Source organism: Lonchura striata, chromosome 8 (assembly GCF_046129695.1).
Source record: "Lonchura striata isolate bLonStr1 chromosome 8, bLonStr1.mat, whole genome shotgun sequence".
Lineage (NCBI taxonomy): Eukaryota > Metazoa > Chordata > Aves > Passeriformes > Estrildidae > Lonchura > Lonchura striata.
In genome coordinates this window covers 2,483,941-2,506,563 of record NC_134610.1, presented here as the reverse complement: position 1 = coordinate 2,506,563, position 22,623 = coordinate 2,483,941, and the positions used below count along the sequence as shown (strand labels likewise).

At 46.9% G+C, this 22,623-nt stretch overlaps 2 protein-coding genes across 5 annotated transcripts in view; one reads left to right on the top strand and one right to left on the bottom strand.

Annotated features, from left to right (window-relative positions):
- The window catches only part of ACVR2A (activin A receptor type 2A), a 52,786-nt gene extending 43,521 nt beyond the window's left edge, over positions 1–9,265 (top strand). For all 3 annotated transcript variants that reach the window (XM_077784893.1, XM_077784891.1, XM_077784892.1), the window contains 7 exons: positions 1,222–1,365; positions 2,966–3,109; positions 4,112–4,257; positions 4,739–4,853; positions 5,185–5,323; positions 5,505–5,635; positions 6,128–9,265. In XM_077784893.1, the coding sequence (XP_077641019.1) occupies positions 1,222–1,365; positions 2,966–3,109; positions 4,112–4,257; positions 4,739–4,853; positions 5,185–5,323; positions 5,505–5,635; positions 6,128–6,322 (1,014 nt within the window). In that variant the 3' untranslated portion in view covers positions 6,323–9,265. The remainder of the gene's footprint in view (positions 1–1,221; positions 1,366–2,965; positions 3,110–4,111; positions 4,258–4,738; positions 4,854–5,184; positions 5,324–5,504; positions 5,636–6,127) is intronic.
- Position 9,266: 1 nt separating this feature from the next.
- On the bottom strand, positions 9,267–22,010 carry ORC4 (origin recognition complex subunit 4). Of its 2 annotated transcripts, none has more exons than XM_077784894.1 (14): positions 21,822–22,010; positions 20,615–20,686; positions 19,814–19,890; positions 18,307–18,397; positions 16,981–17,056; positions 16,555–16,640; positions 15,293–15,341; positions 14,652–14,803; positions 13,171–13,344; positions 12,712–12,798; positions 11,040–11,148; positions 10,315–10,410; positions 10,167–10,234; positions 9,267–10,019 (listed from the first exon to the last, which is right to left on the bottom strand). In XM_077784894.1, exons 1-14 carry the CDS (start codon positions 21,888–21,890, stop codon positions 9,831–9,833), a joined length of 1,395 nt encoding a protein of 464 aa, XP_077641020.1. In that variant the 5' UTR covers positions 21,891–22,010; the 3' UTR covers positions 9,267–9,830. The 2 variants fall into 2 exon arrangements, with proteins under 2 accessions (XP_077641020.1, XP_021397162.1); XM_021541487.2 differs by lacking the exon at positions 21,822–22,010 and adding an exon at positions 21,661–21,776.
- Between the last annotated feature and the right edge of the window lie 613 nt (positions 22,011–22,623).

The following is a 22,623-nucleotide window of genomic DNA, read 5'->3' as shown; positions in this document are numbered from 1 at the left end:
AAAATAGAGGAAAAAGGGGTGTTTTGGAGGATTTTGGAAAACTTTGGGTGGATTGTTGGAGTTTTTATAGAGGGACACGCTAATCCCACCTGGAGGGAAAGGGCCAGCCCAGAAGGAAGCAGAGCTTTGGCAATAAAATTGAGAATCTGCTGGTTCTGTTCAGCTGATGTGACACAGCAAAACAGAAAATCCAGGGTGTGCAATTAACTGTCCCCTCCCCTTTGCCAGGAAGGGGAATGGTCCCAGGCTGTAGTGTGGGATATGGGAATGGGGTTATGGATATGGGGTTAAGAGTCCATGGATTGCCCTGTGGGAGCTCTGTCTCACCTCACTTGTGCCAGTCCTGCAGCACAGGAGCAGATCAGCTCTGCAGTGTCATTCCAGCCCATTTCTGGGATTTCAGGAGCTCACTGGCAAAGTTGGGAGCAGGGAAATGGGGCAGGAGGGGCTGACCCCAGCTGTGCATCTGCAGGGTTCAGAGGTCCCACACCTCAGATAAACACAGAAACCTTCAATGCATCCATGGGGCTCATTGCAATTCCAGCTCTCAAAAATGTAACAAGTAAAGCTTGATTATCTTTGTTCCTTAATTTCTGCTGTGCTTTCCCACCTGGTTACAGTAGTCCTTAATTTTTGCTGAGCTTTCTTCCCACCTGATTAGACTAATCCTTAATTTCTGCTGTCATTTCCCACCTGATTCCATTATTCCTTAATTTCTGCTGTCATTTCCCACCTGATTCCATTATATCTTAATTTCTGCTTTCCTTTCCCACCTGATCACATTATTCCTTAATTTCTGCTGTGCTTTCCCACTTGATTCCATTATTCCTTAACTTCTGCTGTGCTTCCCACCTGATCACATTATTCCCCAATTTCTGCCTTGTTTTCCCACCTGATTCCATTACTCTTGAATTTCTGCCTTGTTTTCCCACCTGATTCCATTATTCCCTAATTTCCACTGTCCTTCCCTGCTGCTGAGGTGGTTCCCTGGGTCCTGCTGTGTGTCCCATCCCTGTGGCAATCCCTGCTGAGGTGTCTCAAATCCCATTTCCCAGGGCTGGCCTTTGTGCCTGGATCTTTGGGATTTGCTGCAGTGGGGTTTGGCTGGCTGATCCCAGGCTCTCCCCATTTACAGCCCTTTATCTGTAGCGCTGTCAGGGATGATGGGAATTAATGCCATTAACAAGGGCAGCGTTAATTAATGGTCTCTCCTGATTGCAGGATCCTGGGCCTCCCCCGCCGTCTCCCCTGATGGGTCTGAAGCCGCTGCAGCTCCTGGAGATCAAAGCCAGGGGGAGATTTGGGTGTGTGTGGAAAGCTCAGCTGCTCAATGAATACGTTGCAGTCAAAATATTCCCCATCCAGGTGAGCAGAACTCTCGGGGTCCTGGTTTTTCCTCACATTAAAACAGCTTTTCTTGGCCCAATAATCCTGTAAATCCAAGTGGAAATGGCCTTGAGGTGTAAAAGATGCAGGAAGAGTTTTAGTGGTTTAAAATAAGTATTTTACTGCAGGCACCACGTTGCTGAAACATAAGCTCTGTGAAATGTGGGTTTCTGGTCATAAAAATATTCTGCATCCGTAATTTTAAGCAGCTCTCACCCACCTCTTGACCAGTTAATAATCAAATTAAATTGCAGTTAGAAGGAATGTCCTGAAATGCAAAGCCTGGAGTGATTGTTCCAATTAACCATGCCTCAATTAAGTGCCATAGCACTCAGTGCCCAGCAAGTGCCCTCGCAGAGCTGTGCCTTGCATTAAATGGGTTGAGGAATTTGGAGAGCACAGAGGGGTGCAGGATGGTGATACTGGGATGGGTTTTACATGGATTAAAGCACCCCCTGCTGCTCGAGCTGCAGGAATTTGTTCCCTCACAGTGATCCAGGGGCTGCCTTGCAGAACAAACACTACGGGATCCTGATATTGCACAAGAAACTCCACGTATTTTTTGACAGACCATTCCCAAACTCTGGTAGCAAACTCCCCCCATGGCCAGCCCCTGCTATCCTGTCAGAACTCAAAATGTCCCTCAGACATTTTTGGAGGTTCCAGGCCCAGGTCAGAAGCATTTGAGACCCTGGCACAGCTGGAAACAGCTGGGATTTTGGGTTTGAGCCATGGAATGAGTTACCAACCTTGCAGGAAGAGCAAGAAGTCACAAAAGTTTAGATATTAGAGTAGAAGCAGTCACAAAGTAGAGGGAAGAATTTCTGAGTGCTGTACAGGGGGGGTTTGGTTTTGTACATGGGGGTCAGAGGTTTGAAGATGGATTTGGGATTTGGGCCTGTCCTGTCCTCCCTCTTTCTCCTTCCTCACCTCCATGTTCTTGGTGATGTTGGCACTCACAGGTTGGTTTAGAGTAGAAAATCACCATTTAATATAGGTAATGGGCATTGGGAAAAACTGTAAACATGTAACACGTAATGTACCATATAAAAGAGAGAAAATCACCATTTAATATAGGTAATAGGCATTGGGGAAAACTGTAAACATGTAACACGTAATGTACCATATAAAAGATAGAAAATCACCATTTAATATAGGTAATAGGCATTGGGAAAAACTGTAACCATGTAACACGTAATGTCCCATATAAAAGATAGAAAATCACCATTTAATATAGGTAATAGGCATTGGGGAAAACTGTAACCATGTCACACGTAATGTCCCATATAAAAGACAGCAGCAGCCCTGGGTGGGAGAGAAGAAGCAGTCGGGGTCAGAGAGGATGTCAGGGTGTGTGTGTGCCTCTGCCTGAGCTGGGAGCAAACCACAGCAGCCAGAGGAGAAAATCTTTTAGATAACTTGCAATAACCTACTTTGAGACCAGACAACTGAAGACTATTGAGTCTTTTTTTTGAAAGCATCAGTTGGAGGAGAGATTTTTCCACCACGGCCTAGGGGTGAGCTCTGGCACTATCCCATTTCTTGGTGGCTAACTGGGCCTGTGCTGCTGTGCTTGCAGGACAAGCAGTCGTGGCAGAACGAGTACGAGATCTACAGCCTGCCCGGGATGAAGCACGACAACATCCTGCAGTTCATCGGCGCCGAGAAGCGCGGCTCCAGCATCGACGTCGACCTGTGGCTCATCACTGCCTTCCACGAGAAGGTGGGCTGGGGCAGGGACAGCAGCCCCGGAGAGGGACAGCAGCCCAGGAGAGGGACAGCAGCCCCAGGAGAGGGACAGCAGCCCAGGAGAGGGACAGCAGCCCCAGGAGAGGGACAGCAGCCCAGGAGAGGGACAGCAGCCCCGGAGAGGGACAGCAGCCCCAGGAGAGGGACAGCAGCCCCACGAGAGGGACAGCAGCCCCACAAGAGGGACAGCAGCCCAGGAGAGGGACAGCAGCCCAGGAGAGGGACAGCAGCCCCTGGAGAGGGACAGCAGCCCAGGAGAGGGACAGCAGCCCAGGAGAGGGACAGCAGCCCCAGGAGAGGCTCACACACCTGCAGTCAGGCAGTAAAGAAAGTAACATTTGAAGCAGCTCTCACTTTGCTGCTGGCTTTTCACTGGATGTGAACTCAGTGCAGCTCGTTTGCAGGCAGCTGAGAAAGTCCTCGTCAGGTTTTACTGATAGAGGAGTTGTTTTAGAAGATAAACAAAAATTAATTCTGCCTTTTTTTTGCTTTTTAGACTGTGTCTATTCTAAACCTGTCTAAAACACATAACCTCCTATCTTGCAGAGTTTTTTTGGGGTTTAATTTTGGTTCACTTGTTGGTTGATAAGAATAAAAATGAAGTGATACAGATGGATTCTATTGTGACAGCAAAAGGAAGAAACACAAATACAATTAATTAAGAATACATTTAGTTTTAAGTTGAATAGTTTTGATTTCTTTATATTTGTTCAGAGTGTGTGTTTCACTCTGAAAATCTCTTTATATTTGTTCAGAGTGTGTTTCACTCTGAAAATCTCTTCAGATTTATTCAGTGTTTCACTCTGAAACTGGTGTTGAATGATTTTGTCTCTGTTTATTCAGAGTATTTCACTCTGAAAGTGCTGTTGGTCCATCCAGAAGGACAATGAAAGGTCCTGCAGATGTGAGTTGCAGGAATTGCAGGTTTTCCCTGCAGGAGTGGGGCTGAGCTGGGTGTGTGGCTGTTTTCCTGCAGGGGTCCCTGACAGATTTCCTCAAGGCCAACGTGGTGTCGTGGAACGAGCTGTGCCACATCGCCCAGACCATGGCCCGGGGCCTGGCCTACCTGCACGAGGACATCCCGGGGCTGAAGGACGGCCACAAGCCAGCCATCTCCCACAGGTACAGCCCTGGGAATGCAGGGACACCTGGCAGTCCTGCAGGCAGCCATCACCACCCTGTGGTCCTGCAGGAATTCCTGGATCTCCCCTCCAAGGCGCTATTTTCCCCCCTGTGTTATTTAAACAAAGTTGCAGTCACTGCACACTTGGATTGCAACGTTCTCATTCCATCTCTGCATCCCACATGCATCATCCTTATCCATATCTCTGTGTATCCCTATATCCATCATGCAGCTGTATTTATCTTAAAAACAAGCACAACACTGCAGTTCCAATTACTGGCTCATTTATTCCCATGAAGGTCTGCAAGGGCACTCCAAGGTTTTATGATTATTATTTTGTTGTTTAACTTACCTGTTTATCATTTTCTTGCATTTCATACAATAATGTGTCTTGTTTTATGCTTTTCCTTTTTCCTTAGAGTTTTATCTGTATTTCGTGGTCCAGATCTCTAATTTGTGTTTTTTCCTTGAACTTGAAAGGGACATCAAAAGCAAGAATGTGCTGCTGAAAAACAACCTCACGGCTTGTATTGCTGATTTCGGTCTAGCTTTAAAGTTTGAGGCTGGAAAGTCTGCAGGAGACACCCATGGACAGGTAAATCCCGAGTTATTTCCAGGAATGATCCTGCTGTTATCTGGATGTCAATGGGAATTCCTCCTCAGGCTCTTTGCATGGCCAATCCCCCCCTTTTACCCTGACTGGACAATTTGGACAAGAACTTTAATTTTATAATATTTTATTAATTCTTTAATTACTATTCAGAAACTGAGGGATGAAACTTCCAAGATTCATTCCTAAGGCAGGAACAACCACGATTGCATTTAATCTGGGACAAAGCAGGGATTTAACGTGGCAGCAGGCGGGGCTGGTGCCCGTGCTGGGGATGGTTCTGGGCACAACCCTGGGTGTTCTGGTGCCCTTGCAGGTGGGCACCCGCAGGTACATGGCTCCCGAGGTGCTGGAAGGTGCCATCAACTTCCAAAGGGACGCGTTCCTGAGGATAGACATGTACGCCATGGGCCTGGTGCTCTGGGAGTTGGCCTCGCGCTGCACGGCCGCCGACGGTGAGCGACCTTCCCCCGCCCAGCTGCACGCACTCCCTGCCTGCCGGGAGGTGCCCAGCTCACGGTGGCACTGGAGGGGCTGGAAATCCCTTCCAGCCCATCCCGCTCCGGGAGTCGGAGCTTGGCCAACACGGCAATCTTCCCTCTTCCCCTCCCCGCTGAGCCGGTGTTCGCTCTGCAGGCCCCGTGGATGAGTACATGCTGCCCTTCGAGGAGGAGATCGGCCAGCACCCCTCCCTGGAGGACATGCAGGAAGTTGTGGTGCACAAAAAGAAGAGGCCTGTCCTAAGGGAGTGCTGGCAGAAACATTCTGTAAGTGCGACCCACCCGACTCTGAATGCTGCGTTCTGTCCGTGCCGTGTTGTGTCCATCACACTGGGAGAGGTTTAATAAACCTTTGGGAGAGGTTTAATAATTCCAGCAGGAGTTAAATGGGCTTAAACAGGCCTCATCTTAGACTGCTCTTTCTTCAGTATTAGAAAGGGAGGGGTCTTTTCCATTTTTTGGTGGAAGAATGGATCCTGGAGGAACTTTGCAGTGAAGTCCCATTTGGTGGCCAAGGGATTCAGCTTTTTAAACCAGGGGGAGGCTCCATCACTGCAGGGAAGGATTCCACAGGGAAGGATTTGCCCCCTGTTGTTATGGACCAGTTTTTGTTCAATAGTCAGAACAAAGCAGAGCCGAGGCCCCACGGGCCACTCCAGGTTCACACCAAACATCCTGTGGCACACAAAGGTTCCCATTTGCCAGGTGTCCCTTGAGATGCCCTCTGGGATGTGACGTTTCCCTGCTGCTTTCCCGCAGGGAATGGCGATGCTGTGCGAGACCATCGAGGAGTGCTGGGATCACGACGCCGAGGCGCGGCTGTCCGCGGGCTGCGTGGAGGAGAGGATCATCCAGATGCAGAAACTCACTAACATTATAACAACAGAGGACATCGTGACTGTGGTCACAATGGTGACAAACGTTGACTTTCCTCCCAAAGAATCCAGTCTATGATAGTTGCACTGGTCATGGAAGTGACCACAGGACTCTTCACTGGAGCTGCTACAGCGCACGGACTGCTGGCGTCACCGCTGTTCCGGGTGGCAAGAACGGATGGTAAGTCTCTCTGGAACATCACCAAGAGGTGTTTCTCCTTTGTTTTCCCCCTCCTCCTCCCCAACGTGGATCCATGAGACTTTCTGCATTCCCTGCTTACACCTGAAGGACGTGACTGAGAAAACCCCTCACGTGCTGATAAGGAACTTACAATGAAGAACCCGGACCTGAACGGGCTAATGAGCATTTTAAACACTGACATCAGATTTCTTAATCCCTGTCAGAAGACACTAATTCCTTTAAATGAACTACTGTTATTTTTTTTAAATCAAAAAACATTTCATTTCAGATTTAAAAACAACAAAAAAAAAAAGGGTAACTTGTTTTTATTGCATTCGTTGTTGTTTATAAAATGACTATTGTAATGCGACTACGACACAGCTTGTGAATGTTCCGTGTGCTGCTGTTCCGTGTACAGAAACAAGAGTAATCAATGGGATAGAGCAAAGAGGCTTCCAAGTATTACTTAACCTCCCTCAACCAGGTATACCTCAGTTCCACCTCGCTAAATTATGATTGACAACACTAATTGGAATAATAAACCGCTCCGTGTTTTGTAAATGATGTATTCCCAATTCCCTGTGTTATTTAAGAAGGGGAAAGCTTCATGCCCCCAGGAAGTGGCCATTCCTAGAGCCGTGTTTTTAGCCTTTTCTTGTACTCGCTTGTTGTGTATAAAAAAAGAGAAAGTGCTGTTTATTGGAAGAAAATTTTCCTTCCTCTTTTAGTTGAAAGCTTTTCCCTCCATTTCCCAGAGTATCTCATCCATTTATTTAACTGAATACTATTTAGGTTTGCTGTGTCTGAGGAATATTTGAAACCTTAAGCATGACTTCTTTTTTTTTATTTTAAATTTTCTCTGAGCTGTGACACTGGAAAGCTCTGAATTCTTGTTGTTTTTTTTGAAAAGAGTCTTTTTCCTATTTATGTTTGTGCCGAGGTCGCCGCGTGCTCCCTGTCCCGCCAGGCAGTGGGGGCTGTGTCACTGTTTCAGGATCACCTCAGGAAGCTCAGTTCCCCCAATTCCTCACCCTTTGCTTGGAGATTTGCAGCTTCCCTCCACTCAGAGCTCGGTGCCATGGGAGGGGAGCGCAGCTCACTGCCTGTGAGCCACAGGTTGAGCCTGGAGTCACACACAAAGTTCTAGCCACAGATTGCAGATCCTACATGTTACAAATTTCAGGGATAACCTAGTTCTGCTCACGATATGCAATGACCATTCCGAGGTAACGAAAGGAATTTCAACGGCCAGAGCGCAGACTCGCAGAAAACGAGGAAAAACATGGGAATTCACAACTCCAGCACTGGAGTTCAGGATGTCAAGCCTTGTGCTGGAATTACAGTGACTGGTAGCTGGGTGCCAAAGTGCTTCTCCCAAATCCTGTCACACTGCATTGATTGGATCCTTCACGCCAAATTCCAAGGAAAGTAAATGTTGTAACCCCCTGGAGCGCAGAGCCGGCAGCGGCCCGTGGTGTGCTGTGTCCTTGTCTCCGTGTGCCCACTCCCAGTGTCTCCTGAGAGCAGCAGGTGGCAGCTCCTGGAACCTGGAGCTGGGAACTTCATCCCTGGGAACAGTGGGATGCGATGGATGAAGCAGAGCCAGCTCTGGGCAGGGAGGGAGGAAGGGCTGATGCCAGCCAGGGCCGTGGCACTGCTGTGCCCACAGATCCTGCTCCAAGGGGCCGTTGGAGAAGGAATCCAGTTTGTGTCCCCTTGGCTGGACACTTCCCTGTGGCTTCCATTTGTGCTCCACTTTTAATTCAACTTCACACGGAGCAGGACAGGCCCGGAGTTCTGAACAAATCCCAACCCCATCCTTTCCACGGGCTCCTCGGACCCTTCCCTGGCAAAACCAGAGCCACGGGCTGTGCTGTTGGAAATCTGATGCAAAAACTGCAGCTGTATCCAAGTCCCTCCTTGCGTGTGACCCTTCCCAAGGAGCTGCTGCGGGCTCAGGGCTGTCCCTGCTCACTTCTGTTCCACTCCTGGGATTTCCCAGCATCATGTAGCATCCCTGAGGAAAGGCTGCTCCTTCCCAAAGCTTTTAAATGGGGCAGAATGGCCCCGAGCTGCTCTGCCCCAGGGCTTGGGAATGGACTCGTTTCCCTTCAGAGCAGCAAGGGCAGGATGCTGGCAGTGTTGGTTTGGGCTGTGCCCCTGTCCCCTCCTGCCTGGCCTCACCGGGTGTGACTGTCGAGGGTGACGAGTTCCTGTCCCACGTCCTCAGAGCTGCTGGCGGGGGCTGAAGCATGCTGCCCTTCCTGGGTATTCCCAAACCCCCCGAGCGCGGGATCACCCAGGAACTGCAGCGGTGCAGCTCCCAAACCTCACCTGCAACCAGTGCTGAGACTCATCCTGCTCCCATCAGCATCCACACAATCAGCCATCACCCCTCTCCTCTTTTCCAGCTTTTTTAACCTTTTTAGACATTTCTGTTGATCAGGAACACTTGGTACAAAACACAGGAAGCTGCAATACACATCCCTGGGCAAAAGGACTCCAGTAGCATCCTTGATGGAACATCTGTTACCTCAGATACTCAACCAGCAGGACTGCTTTGCTTTCTCCCTCCAGTTTGTTTTTTTCAGTCCATCTCCTCTTCGTTACCTCTCGAGTTTGGTGAGCGATTACTTTAACTTTCCTCTTTGTATTTGTCAGTGTTTTGGGCACAGGTTGTTGTACTACTGTTAAAAGGCACTTGCTGCTTTTCTGCAAGTGCCAAAAAACCAACCAACCCCCCCCTCGCCCTCAATAAAGTGATTGTTAAATATTGTACAAATACAAATGTATACTCTGCCCTCTTCCCCAGCGGGAAAATAAAAAATGTGACTACTCCGACTTGCAAATGCTTCCTCGAAAACTTTATTTTAAAGTAAACATGTGGGGCTGGGCCTACAGCAGCTCTTGAGCCAAACTCTTGAGCTTTGCTCCAAAACATTGTGTATGGAAAGATGTTACCTTGTACTTGGCACAAAATAGCCCTTGTGGCTGAAGCCTGTTGGGTGAAATATCTAATGGAGTAAATTCAGTTGTGATTAAAGATTTAATTGGGTAAATTTGCTGTCAAGTCAGATTTGAGATGGAAAAGTGCAGTGTGGTTGTGACCTGATGGGGTTCTAGAAGGGAGACAGGAGGGCAGCATGGCCTGAGCCAGGATCCAGAGCCCTCAGCCACAGGGAGAAACTCCAGAGCTTGGATTTGTCCAGGTGGGAACTGAGTGTGAGAACAGGAGTTGGCACTGAGCTGAGCTAAAGCACCTGGGCGTGTGAGTGAGGCACAGTCCTGAAAGGGAACAGCAGCATCATTCTGCCCAGAAAACCCCAAACGGATCAGCACAGAAAGTACCTTCCTGGGGTAAACATTCCCTGTGGTGGAGCTCGCAGCATTCCAACAGGGATGGAGCTCAGAGCCAGCTGAGGGAGGAGGCTGCCCACTGCTTGACATCGGTGGGGCAGTTGGGGTACACCTGCAGGGCCTCCATGATCTGGCTGCTGTCCAGCAGCAGCTTCATCAGCAGATACTCGCGCTGCGCCCGCACCGACGGCCGCTCCAGCGGCTTCACCAGCTCCAGCTGCAGCAGGTGCTCAAAGGCCTGGGGAGGCAAAGGGGCAGTGCAAGGGAACATTCCTCCCCAAACACCCACTCCCTTCTAGGGCTGAGTCTGACCACCCTGGTCTGTGCTCTGGAACTAAAACCAAAGTATTTTACAACTCAAAAAGAAAAAGCGTTTCAGGCTCACCTTCATGACAACTGGCTTCTCAAAGTTGTACATCGAATGTGCCTTCCTCTGGATGAACTTCTGGAATTCTGCAGCAGTAAGAGAAGAAAAGGGCACTTAGAAGGAAGGCTGTGGTGTGGGGTTTGTGAAGCTCAGGCATTGCTCTCACCATTGTAAACCATCTGGAAGTTGAATGGTTCTCCATCGTAGACCTCATTCAGGTGTTTCATGGCTATGATGAGGCAGATTTCCAGCACAGACAAACCTGCAGGGAAAGACAAGAATCCCGGGTGTTTCCTTTGCACACATCACAAACACAGGCACTTCACTGTTTATTCCTCTGTCTTTACATGCTCTGTGCCTCACGCATTGGTGTTCTGTATCTTTATTATGTAAAGAAATCCCAGAATCTGAAGTCTTGCAGAATTCACAGCATCACCGGGCTGGAAGAGACCTTCAGGGTCATCGAGTTCAGTCCCAACACCTCACCCAGACCCTGGCACCCGGTGCCACATCCAGGCTTTGTTAAACACATCCAGGGATGGGGACTCCACCACCTCCCCGGGCAGCCATTCCAGAACTTTATCACTCTTTCCATGAAAAACTTTTTCCTGATATCCAGCCTCTATTTCCCTTGGTGCAGCTTGAGAACATCTGTTTGCTGTGTATTTGAAGCAGAAATGTTCAGGATTGGGCTGTTCCCACCAAAAAGAACTGGAAGTATCCAAGTTGGCACTGTCGGACCCACGGGCAGGTGTGACTCAGAGCAGGCTCCATGGGCAATGCCACAGGGAGCACTCCCTGCACATCATCTCTTCCAGCTGGACAATTCCAGGGAGGGACTTGACACCTCCCCTGCTTCCAGAAGAGTCGTGGGAAGGAGCTGGGCTTTACCATGGACAATGTTGGCCTTGGAGTCGGTGCTGTGCTGCCTGCTGGCCTCCTGCAGGTCTGCAGCCGTGAGCAGGGGGTGGTGCACGGTCACTGCGCTGCCAGCCAGCATCTGCAACACACACACAGCTCACCCCACTCCTCTGGAATGGACACGGCTCCCTGAGGAGCCCTGCAACAGCCATGGACAAACCCCCCACACAGCAGCTTCACACGGAAAACCTTGCAAAGAGCTGGCACTTCAATGTCATCCTGCCAGGAAGGTTTTCCAGGCTTAAAACCTTAAAGCCTCCTGATTCCAGGAGATGAATCCTCATGAACCTGTTTGTATCCCTGGCAATGGATGAGCACCTCGGAGGCTGCTGCAGGAATGACTTAGAGCTGTTCTGCACCTGCTCTTGTACCCAGGGACACCTTCCACTGTCCCAGGCCCCGTCCAGCCTGCCCTTGGGCACTGCCAGCGATCCAGGACAGCCACAGCTGCTCTGGGCACCCTGTGCCAGCCTCTTCCCACCCTCCCAGCCAGGAATTCCCAATTCCCAACATCCCATCCATCCCTGCCCCCTGGCAGTGGGAGCCGTTCCCTGTGTCCTGTCCCTCCATCGCTTGTCCCAGTCCCTCTCCAGCTCTCCTAGAGCCCCTTCAGGCCTTGCAAGGACTCTAAGATCTCCCCAGAATCTTCTCTTCTCCTCACTTTGTCCAGGAGCTCCTCACTCATCCCTCCAAATCTGTTTTATGTGCTTTTATTGGGAAGTTGACTTCAGAACAAAAGGTCTCTTTGGAAAGGAAGAACTCGGCACATGCTGCAGAGAACAATGGGAAAGCTGAGCTACAGCTCTTTCCTGCTCTCAGGGAGGCTCTTGGCTGCCATCAGCTCCTTTGCTGGCCTCCAGTACAGCCACAGGGACAGACTTGGGAATTCCCTGCTCTAGGAATAATCTGCAATCCTGTAACCACCTCCAGTGCCCAGAGCACCACCAAGGAGGGCTCTGCTCTGGCGCTCAGGGTGGCTCTGAGCACTGCAGGAGGAGCTGGGAGCACTGCAGCCAGCCCAGCCCAGCCCAGAGCAGGTCACACATCTGGGTTGGCACAACAGCCCAGGGCAGGGACAGCCGGGGGGCTTTTCACACTGACACAAGCACAGGGATAGTTTAGGATAGTTAAATAACTGTTATTTATCCTCTGTAAAAGTGTCAGTGCATCTATATGAGCTGTGTTCAAAAGCAGAATTAGGGAGGCAGCTTAAATTTAAAAAAGAGCCTCCAAGAGAGCTGCAGCTCCTGTGTGGCGATGGAAGTTCAAGCAGAAAAAACAGGTTTCAGTATGGGGTGTCAGGATTCACCAGGAACCAAAATGAATCTCAGAAAGGAAAAAGTAGTTTCGAAGGGTTTCACCTCCAGTTTTGATTTAGAAATGGAAAAGCTTGGAGAAAGTGGAATAGCAAAAGCTCAGCCCCATCTGAATTGAACAGCCCATGCTCACAGGTAACTGCTGCAGAACTGGAGTTACCCCACTCACTGACACAGCACAGGCTGACCCAGCCTGCAAGGAGCCAGCACTGGCTGAAGTTTAATTAAATTCTGTTCAGGCAAAGCTCAGCTAAATGGGCTCAAAACCACGAGAGCTGCTCATGAGTTACTGCAAGGAGGTGCTTCACAGATACCCAAATACACACCAGGAGCAGATGCAGCGAGCGCAGGTCTTTGGTGTGGTGGAAGAGGTTCTGCAGCACATTCTGCACGGTTTTATCCTCTGAGAGATGCTGCAAGACACAAGAAAGTGATATTTTAACCATCTCATACTCACTTTTAATCATTTCATACTCACCTGGAAAAATAACAGGTAAATATATTTTTTAAGAGCTCGGCTTACACCTGACAATACAATTTTCATGTCCAACCTCAACTTACTGGTATTTCCTGTGACAATTTTACCTCCAGACTTCAATGAGCAAAGATTCTCTATAATAATTTAATTTATTCCATATCACACTCAGCCAGTGAAAGGAAATGCCAATCTTAGGAAAAAGCTTTACACTTTTACTGGTAAAGGATATGTGTATACAGTAAACCAGCTTTACACTGCTCTCACTTTAGAATTTTTACTAGAATCAAGTATAAAATGCTTTAAATACCTGAACATTATTATTCCATTTTTGTGCAAAAGATTCATCAGGAAATTCATCAGGAAGAGAAAGCTGTTTCTTAAATATCTTAATGTATTGTTTAAAATCAAAGGAATTCATCAAATATATCTGTCTGTGGGAGAACCTTGACTTTACTCTCTTCTCCAGGAGCTCCAGGATATCCTTGATGGGAAAAAAAAAAAAAAAAGGAAAAACAGTAATTAAAAAAGCAGATGAATTTGGTGTTTTCTTTGCTACAGCACAGACAAATCACTGAAGTGAGCTGAAAAAAGAAAGAATTATTGCATTCTCAGGCTTAAAATGTTGCAGCATAAGTTAAATGTTGTAACAAGCCCTTTGCTGATGATTTTAATTGATGTGCCTTGCAATGGCACCAAGCATCCCAGCCCACGTGGTGCTCCACGTCACACAGGATCATTTGTTGCTAGGAAACCCAGCAAAATGTCTCCATAGATTATGGAAATATTTCAGCTACTTAAGGCTGAATCAAACCTTGCAGCCTGGCAGGGCTCTGGACAAGCAGCTGACAGGACACGTGCTTTCTGTCAGCCTGAGAGAATACAGCTTAAAAATCCCCAAAAATACTTAAAAGCCAAAAAAAAACCCTCAGAAACAATGACCAAAACAAAACCCCTCACTTTGGAGACACATCCTGAATTACATTCCAAAAAGCTTCTAAATAATGGGTGAGAAGCACACCAGACTCAGGACAGTGATGACGCAAAAGAAAAGATTGTAATTTATTAAATCAACAATTAACTTTTCTATTAACTTCCAGAAATTTTCCCAGCTAATCCCAGTCAAACCCAGAATCAGGCTTTGATAAGAGATTTTAATTCTTCTTCCTGTCACAACCCAACTATCTCCAGCACCATTGTGAAAACAGGAACATTTTTATCAAGTTTCCAGTGTTCCCCAGGAATTACTTCACAGTGTACACACAACCTGGCCACAAAACATAATGCCATTGTAAAATCACAGCAAATGGAACAGGGATCCTGAACTCATTTTCTAGCAAAAATGAATTCTTGCTAGAAAAAGGGATCCTGAACTCAGAATTCTCTTCTTTTTTAAGAAACCAGCCTACTGAAGTGGTTTCCTAAAAAAAAAAAAAAAAAGATATTTAAACACAGTTACTACAATTCTGTCCTTGCCAACTGCCAACCAAGACATTCAGGAGACCCTCCAAAGAGTGAGCCATGGTCTAACAGTCTAATATTGAATGTGTGTTCTTAGAAATGTTGGTTTGCTCCTTTAGCAGCAAGCCTGAAGGCTTTGGGCATCTTCAATTTGCTGTCAGCACAGTTTTGTTTTTTTTTAACATCCGCTTTCCCAGTTCAAAAGTTAGAAAAAATGAATAGTTGAAAAAAGTCCCTTAGGAAATTAAGGTTCCAGGGAAGGAGAAGTCATTCCAACCAAGATAAAAGTCACTTTAAAACAGCTAAAAACCTGGAAATGCCATTTCTTACCTGCCTGCAGGTGAGCCCAATAACTGTCACTGGGGTCTGGGCAGACTGGGAGATGTCAAAGAGGTTGTACAGCAGGGTCTGATTCTTGTGGTGGACAAACAAATCAAATTCATCCAGGACAAACAAAATCGGGCAGCTGCTGGTTCGGTCTCCTGAGAGAAATGTGGAGAGTTAGCAGGGCAACTTCAGCATTAGACTTCCATTGCTACAGCCTTCTTCAATAATGGGGTTTAAAAATGCACAGATTTTCTTTCAGCTTTTCACTAAGCCCTCCTTTCTCTACAGGTCCAACAGGAAAAAGGAAAATACATGGAAAAATTGGGAAGGCTTTGTAGTATTCTGCCAAACATCATTTCTGGCTGCAAAGAAGACAGACTTGGCCAATTTTATTTTAAAAACAACATTTTTAATAGATTCTAGCTGGATAAAAGGATCTGTCCTTCACAGCTAACATCATGTGCAAGCCTTAAAAGTTACAACAGGTGTATATACTATAATCAGAGAGTAATCAGTATTAATTATTTTGTAACCATGACACCTTCTTGGGCTAAGCTTCTTCATTCCACCTGTAAAATAGAATAAAAACTCCACTTTCCAGTCAAGTGACCCAGAGCTTCAGACCAGAGGTTTTTAGTGTTTACCTTTCCTCAGAGCTTCAAGAAGGAAGGCCAGGTTCTCAGCAAAACTGCCCTAGACAGAGAATAAAGAAGTTTCAGGATAGATTTGCAGTGTCATTCTCAGAATTGTCTAATTACAGCAAATTCAGTCATGCACTGGAGGCCAGCTCCTTCCAAAAGTCTGCTTTCAAAAATGTCCAATGGTACTTGATGCTGTATAATCATAAACTCCTCAGGACAAGAACAATGATGGATAACTCTACATTCATCCACTTTTTTCCCAGTCTGAAATCCCCAAACTGCCTCAGACAGGCAAAAACCAGTGATCAGGAGAACGCCTGCAATCAGCTAAACTCACAGGCAGCTCCAGCCCTCCTGAAATAGCTGTTGCATCCTCATTTTCCAGGCACACACATGAAAAAGTGCCACCTAAATGCTCCACTGAGAGGGAGCGGGGTGCAGGGCTTAACTGGCAACTTTATTGAACAGGTGGAAGCATCAAACACTTCTGAAAAAATCACTGAGTGACTGTGCCCATCCCGGTCCAGTTACACAATTCTCCCACCCTGCAGCACTCCAGCTGTGAGATGAGAAATAATGAACTGACGACCACAAGCCCTATCAAAGAGGGCAGAAAAGACAATTTAAGCTCTGGATGTGAGTTATAGACAATGAGGGAAATTCATTTTCAAGCACTTTGGTCATGCTCTTCAGGACTGCCTTCAGAACTAATGTAAATCAGTTTATTTGTGGGAAAAGACAAATAGCAGCAAATAGTTTAATTGAAATTCCATGGAAAATGAGAGCTCTAGGAAGACTGGATAGACTTCCTTTTTGGATAGACCAAAAAAGGTTGATAATATATTAAAGATGCTGCTTTTTGATTTGTCAACTTGCTAATTCTTTGTTTTGAAATGTTAAAAACAACATTTCCAAAGTCCCCATGCCTCTGAACAAGTTTCTTTGGAATAAGTTTGGAATATTTTGGAATACTATTAATAATAAATACTTAAGGAATATTATTAATACTTAATACTTTGCAATAACTTTGGAATACTTAAGTTTGTTTTTTCTAAGGCTTATTAAAACAGATTTCCCTTTTTCCCTCCTGTAAAGGCACAAGTTGATGTATTTTTAAAAAATAATAAGGATGCATCAGCACTGCTCAATCAGCAAAGGGAACCCCAGCCCCTGTGTGGAGCCCATGCAGTTCCTGCAAGCTCCATCCCACAAAGCCCAGGAAAGTGTCCAGGAAAGGTTCTAGAGGGGTGAGTGAAGTTACTCACAAAAACTTTGTCCCCAACCACATTTTCCAGCTGCAGCTGTCTGGTGATCTCCTTCAGGGCCACTTTATCATTTGTCTGCAGAAGGCCTGAAAGAAAAGGATTCCTCATGAAGAACTGGCAGTTGTCCCTCACTCCCACCAGAAACGTAACCAGCAGCTCTCTCCCTTCCCAGCCTTACAGAGCTTTTTGCCTTTTTAATATCAGACTGAGCAGGAGCTCTGTACATGACAAGTGACTTAATTCTGTCACTGAGCACAGAAGTTCCCTCCATATAAAGAAATACAAAGAGAGGCACTTTGGAGCTCACAGACAAACATGTCTGTAATTTAGGCTGGACTAAATTGCTGAAAGCAAAAATTTCACTCAGTACATACAAAATACAGAACTGAGTATAACAGAACCCTGGATCAATGATGTTTTACTTGCCATTCAGATGGACTTCCAACAGGTTCTCTCTCACTTGTTTCATTTCCCTCAGGTCTTTTAAGACATGATTTAATAACTAGGAAAGAAAAAAATACAGAATTTCTGTGAGAAGATTAATTTTTTAACAGCAAGGAAAGTGCAGTTACAGATATTAAAAGATAGGAAAGTGTGTGAGGTTTCGTTAGGGAACATGTTTCAGACTAAAACACTAAAATGACAACTTTGCATTCACTAGCATGACTCTGGCAGCTACATTTGTTCATTCTGATGAACTGGGAGGGAAGGGAAAACAACTCTGGAATTTCAGTCACTTATTTTTTGGGGTAATATTGGTGGGTTTTGCCTTAATCAAAAAGCTTTATGAATTTGAGATGTGAGAGAATTTGACTCGAGTTGGTGCCATATTCAGCTTCATGGCTTCTTTGGATGCTGTAGAAAGAAACTCTCTGCTTTAAATCTTAAAAGAAACTCTACTTATCCTTTTCTTCTGCAAGACAAAATTAAAACTGCACATGATTACACCAACTGCTGCTTATAAAAATCCCAAATTTGCTGTCCATCAAGAACTTGTTATGAGTAAAAACTTGTATTAAAGTATCTGTAAGAAGTGGAAATGTTAAATTTAAAAATTAAAAATTTACTATTTGCTTTGGCTTCTTCAGAGAAGGATTTGAACCTCCCATCTATGTGCAGGTATAAATATATACACACATTATTTTTTTTACTCCAGCATCTTTCACTTGATACATAAACAAGAAATAATTCATTCTGCACAGGTGATTTTGCTAACTTATATTCTGTCTGAAAGGACCACAGATTTTCATCATTTAATGTAAACATTAAAGACTTGAGTGTTTCAATAATGTTGAAGTATTAAACACTTAAGTTAGAGGTCATCCTCTCATGTGCCTCAGCTAAGGGGAATTCCTTTAAAACACAAAACCTACACTTATAAACTATAACCACCAAACAATATTCTGCTCCATGGCAAGTAACAATATTCCTGACCATTCCCTGCATGCACACAGCTCTGGAGAAGCCCACTCATCAGGCTACTCCTTTTAGAGCTTTTGGATTATCTTTAGGCCTAAAACCAGGTTAATTAAAGAGTAATCAGAGCACAGCTTTAATTGCAAAACAAGTGATAGGAACAGATTTCTCCATGCTGTTCCTGAACAGAATTTCCACAGAAAGTCCTGGAATGCTTTGAATTTCTATGCAAACCATTAGCAATTCTCTGTGAAACCAGGCAGAGCTGAAAACGGAGCTGCAAAGGCTCCCAGGACCTCAGTGAGGCTCTGCTGGAGCTCCAGGAGCTGCTCCTACCGCAGTTTTCCCGGATCCCCGGGGGCCGATGATGAGGGCGGAATTGCTCTCCCCGTGCACCGTGGTTCTCTTCAGCACCTCCAGCAAATGTCTGTGGTGAAAACAGAAACAGGCGGAAATCCTCAAAGCTGACAACATCCCCCAAACCCAGGGAAAATTCAAAGAATAAAACTCGATCCACTTCGGCTTGCTGCGAGAGCCAACACCCAGGGCATGCAAAATGTAATACAATCAAGTACAAAGGGCTCAGTGATCAGAGCTCTTAAAATATTTTAAAATATTAAAGCATGAAAAAGTTGGGAGTATCACTAATTCATAAAGTTCTGCAATTCTCTGCCATGAAAGGACAGACCTCAAGAATGATTTCTTTCTCTAAGAAATAGATTGCTTTCTGTGCTACCACTGTTCCTCACCAGCTCTAAATTACCTGCAGATAGACTCATCACCTCAAAGCACATTTAAAGTGCTTACAGCAGCCTCTGACACCTGCAATTCCCAAATGCTTACACATCAATAATGTGCTTTTGGAAATGTGGGATACTGACTTCTGCAGGGCTGAGGGAGTCCTCATGGAGCAGCTGCAGCCAACACGTGTGGCTTTGGTCACTGCTTGAGAGCCAGGCCCAGCCAAGAGCCCTGACACATCTTGGGAAGGAAAAATCAGAGCTGTGTTTTCCCTCCAGGATAATGCACTACCAGTGGCACATTGAGTAGGACACAGCCTGTAAATTGCTTTTCAGAATTCCAGTATAAACAGGGGAGGCTTGTTTTGTAAAACTGACATAACAGAACTACATTTCCTCACAACAGCAATAAAATGCCTATGTGAGCTCTGCATGTACTGTTTTAATAAATGTTTTTGTCCCTCTTGTAATGAAAACTTGTGCTCACATCAGGTGATTCCACTTATATAAAGTCAGTCTTGGAAAAATTAGTTTTTTAAATACAACTGCAGAATTTGACCTGCATCTGTCCCAGTACTGATTATTTTACAGTGTTATTGTCCCACTTAAATCACTTCTTCCTAACCCTAAATTCCCCATCTGGATGGCTCCAGAAGTAAGTTTAAATATTGGTCTCTACTTCAACAAACACGATGTTGGCACAGAAATTTTAGGATTTACTTCTAGCACATTTCACCAACAAACAGGAGAAAATCTGAAGTAGAAATAAAGTATCACAGCAAGAGAATGTAACTTCTTGCTCTGCCAGGCCATTACACAAAGTCTTAGAACTGGCACTGAAAGTATCAAAAAGAAAAGTGCTTCATGAATGAGAGATGCGAAACAAGGACAAGAAATCCAAAACTCAGAGCCTGACAAAACCAGCAGGCAACAGTTGTATAAAAACTACACAATCTGAGGCAAATAACTTTTGGAAGCACTGGGTTGGAAGTGAACCTATATAACTTAGTAAAACAGAGAGGCAGAAAGTTCTGACTTCAGCAAACTATTTTACCACTGCAGTTAAATTAGAAATCACTGAATCCTAGAGCCTGCTCACTCACCTGTACTGCTGCTCCATCCCAAACAGTTTTCCAGCAGCACAGTGGTGACAGAATCTTTCACGTAAGATTTTTTGCACCTAGGGATGTAACACAGCGCAGGAAAAATGTCTGGGGCTCCAAACACCAGAATTTACCAATCATGTAACTCCAGCAATAAAATAACAGCAAATTAGGTGCTTTTGTGGTGTTAGAAAATATTCTATAATACATACATTTTTACTGTTACCAAGGATAGAATGGTCTTGAAAGTAAGAATAAAGTTGCAGGAGGCAGAGTATTGTATAAATATTATATAAGGGAGAAAAAGCAATTAGAAGATATTAAAACATATAGGAAATCACTGATCCAGGGGTAATTCCTTGCAAGATGCATTACAGTTTTTAACCAGCAACTTTGAGAAAACAGGAGAATAAAGGTTAAAAAAACCAAAACAAATTAAAAACTGATTTGGCAGCTGCTGTTCTGTTGCTAAAAATGTCACCTGGGTTCTGACTCACCCTACAAACTGGAAGATAAGAAAACCTAAATGGTCAAAAATAGATTTAGGCAAATCTGTTGCCACAAAGAGTTGCAGAAGTACAAGAACATCCTTTAAGTTTTTTACTGCATTATAACAGTAACACTTGAAGCAATCAACAGGTGGGAAGCTGAAACACAGGGACAAAAGCTATTTAGTGCCCTAACAATTGTATCTGCCAGGCTTTATAACTGGCCTAGGAAAAAAGATAAATTATATCAATGGCACAGGGTGGAAAAGGTCCAGAATGTGAAAAGAAAGTAATGAATAAAGGTGTTACTGACCTGGGAAATGTTCTCAGCACTTTCTGCACTGCTCTCCTTCAACTTTCGCTTGTTTGTTGCAGAATGTTTCATCTTTGGAGAAGAGAAAATAAGCATTTCATTAATTAAGCATTTCCAAACAATCCCAGTCCGAAACTGTACTTAGATGTCGATCATTTTTAAGTACTGTAATGAACATCTGTTCTTAACTAATAAAGATGCAACAGTCCATCTCCCTAGTGAAAAACAGCTGAAAAACACTGAAATAATTTTAAATTTATTCCTGATAAACCTATGTTGACACACATCTCCTAAACAGCACTGGCTTTAGGATGCTTTAGGCAGTTTAAAATAATGTCCTTATGTTTCTGCAGCTGGAACAAGCTACAAGCACACGGGAACACATCAAGACAAACAGTTAAGTTTTTACAGGAATAACTGGTCATCCTTGTTTATAACATTAACCACAGCATCTCTCTGGACAAGCTGGCTCTGAAGGGGTCCTAAGGGGATTGGGGGGGTCTCTAAAGAGATTTGGGTAGATTCAGAGGGGGTCAGGGGGGAAAACTTTAGGGATTGGGGGTCCTTGAGGGGGATCATGATGGGATTGAGAAGTTTGAGAGGGTTCTGAGGGGGATTCAAGAGGGCCTGAGGGAGGCTCTAAGGGGGATTTGGAGAGGAATTACAGGTCTTGAGGGGGACTTAGAAGTGGTCCTGGGAAGGGTTTAGGGGTGGTCCTGAGGGATTTGGAGTGAGGAATTTATGGGGGCTAGGAGGGTCTGGGAATGCTCTGGAAAGGAATGGGGATGGGGGCGAGAGTGTCCATGAGGGAGCTGGGGAAGGGCTGTGGGAATGGGGAAGGTGGGAGGTCTGATTTTTCGGGGCTGGGAGAGTCCGTGACGACCCTGATGAGGGAATGGAGATACCTCAAAGAGCTTGGGAGGGTCCATGAGAGGCTGTGGGGGCGCTGAGGGCGGGTTTTGGGAGGACCCTGAGGAAATGGGGGGAGGCCCTACAGGGCTTGGAGGGTCCTGGGGTGCTGTCCTGGGGTGCTGTCCTGGCCTCACCTGTCCTCCCCTCACGGCGTGTCCCGCCTCTCCTCCATCACCCGAGGGCGGCCACCACCGCTCGCACGCTCCCCTCAGCCCTCACCGGGCAGCCAAGACCTCCCCCCGCCCCAGCAGCCATTCATCCCCCTCAGAAACCGCTCCCGCAGCTCCCTCCTCACAGGCTGTAACCGCGGCTCCCTCAGAGACGCCGGAGCCCGAGCGGATGAAGGGCGGGCGGTGGGGCGCATCCTCCGCTGCTCGGGCACGTCCCGCCCGGCTGAGGCGGAGGCTGAGGCGGTGGCTGAGTTTGAGGCGGAGGCCGGCTCTCCCTCACCTGCCCGCGCTGCCCTCACGGCGCTTTCCCGCCTCTCCCCCCCCCCCCCCCACCTGAGGGCGGGGCCCGCCGCGCACGCGCGCTCCCACCGGCCCGCGCGCGCGCCGCCCCCCTGACGTCACCGCGCGCTGCCCGCTGCCCTCCCTTTCCCTTTCCCCCTTCCCCTCCCCTCCGCTCCGCTCCCGTCACTTCCTCCCCGTCCATTTCCATCCCCCCTCATCCACTTCCTTCCTCCCCATCCCGGATCCGTTTCCGGGAGCGGCGCGCGCGGCGCTGTGGGAAGTCGTCGTCCCCCCCCCCCTCACCCCCCACCCCCCCGTTTCCCCCCCCCTTTCCTCCCCGCGGCCTCCCGAGCTCCCCCGGGGCGCATGCGCGGTGGCGGCCGCCGCTGCTGCCTGCCCTCCTCTTCCTCCTCCTCCTCCTCCTTCTCCTCCTCCTCCTCCTCCTCCTCCTTCCCGACAGCGGCGGCGGCGATGAGGAGGAGCGCGGGGGGGGGCGGCGGCGGGACGGCCGGTTGTTCGCGCCGCTGAAGGGACGCGAAGCAAGCAGCGCCGCGCCGAGGCGGGGGCGGGGGGCCCCGAGTCGCTGCCCCCGCCGCAGCCCCGCCGGGGAGTTTCTTCCACATCCCCCCTCAAACACACACCGAG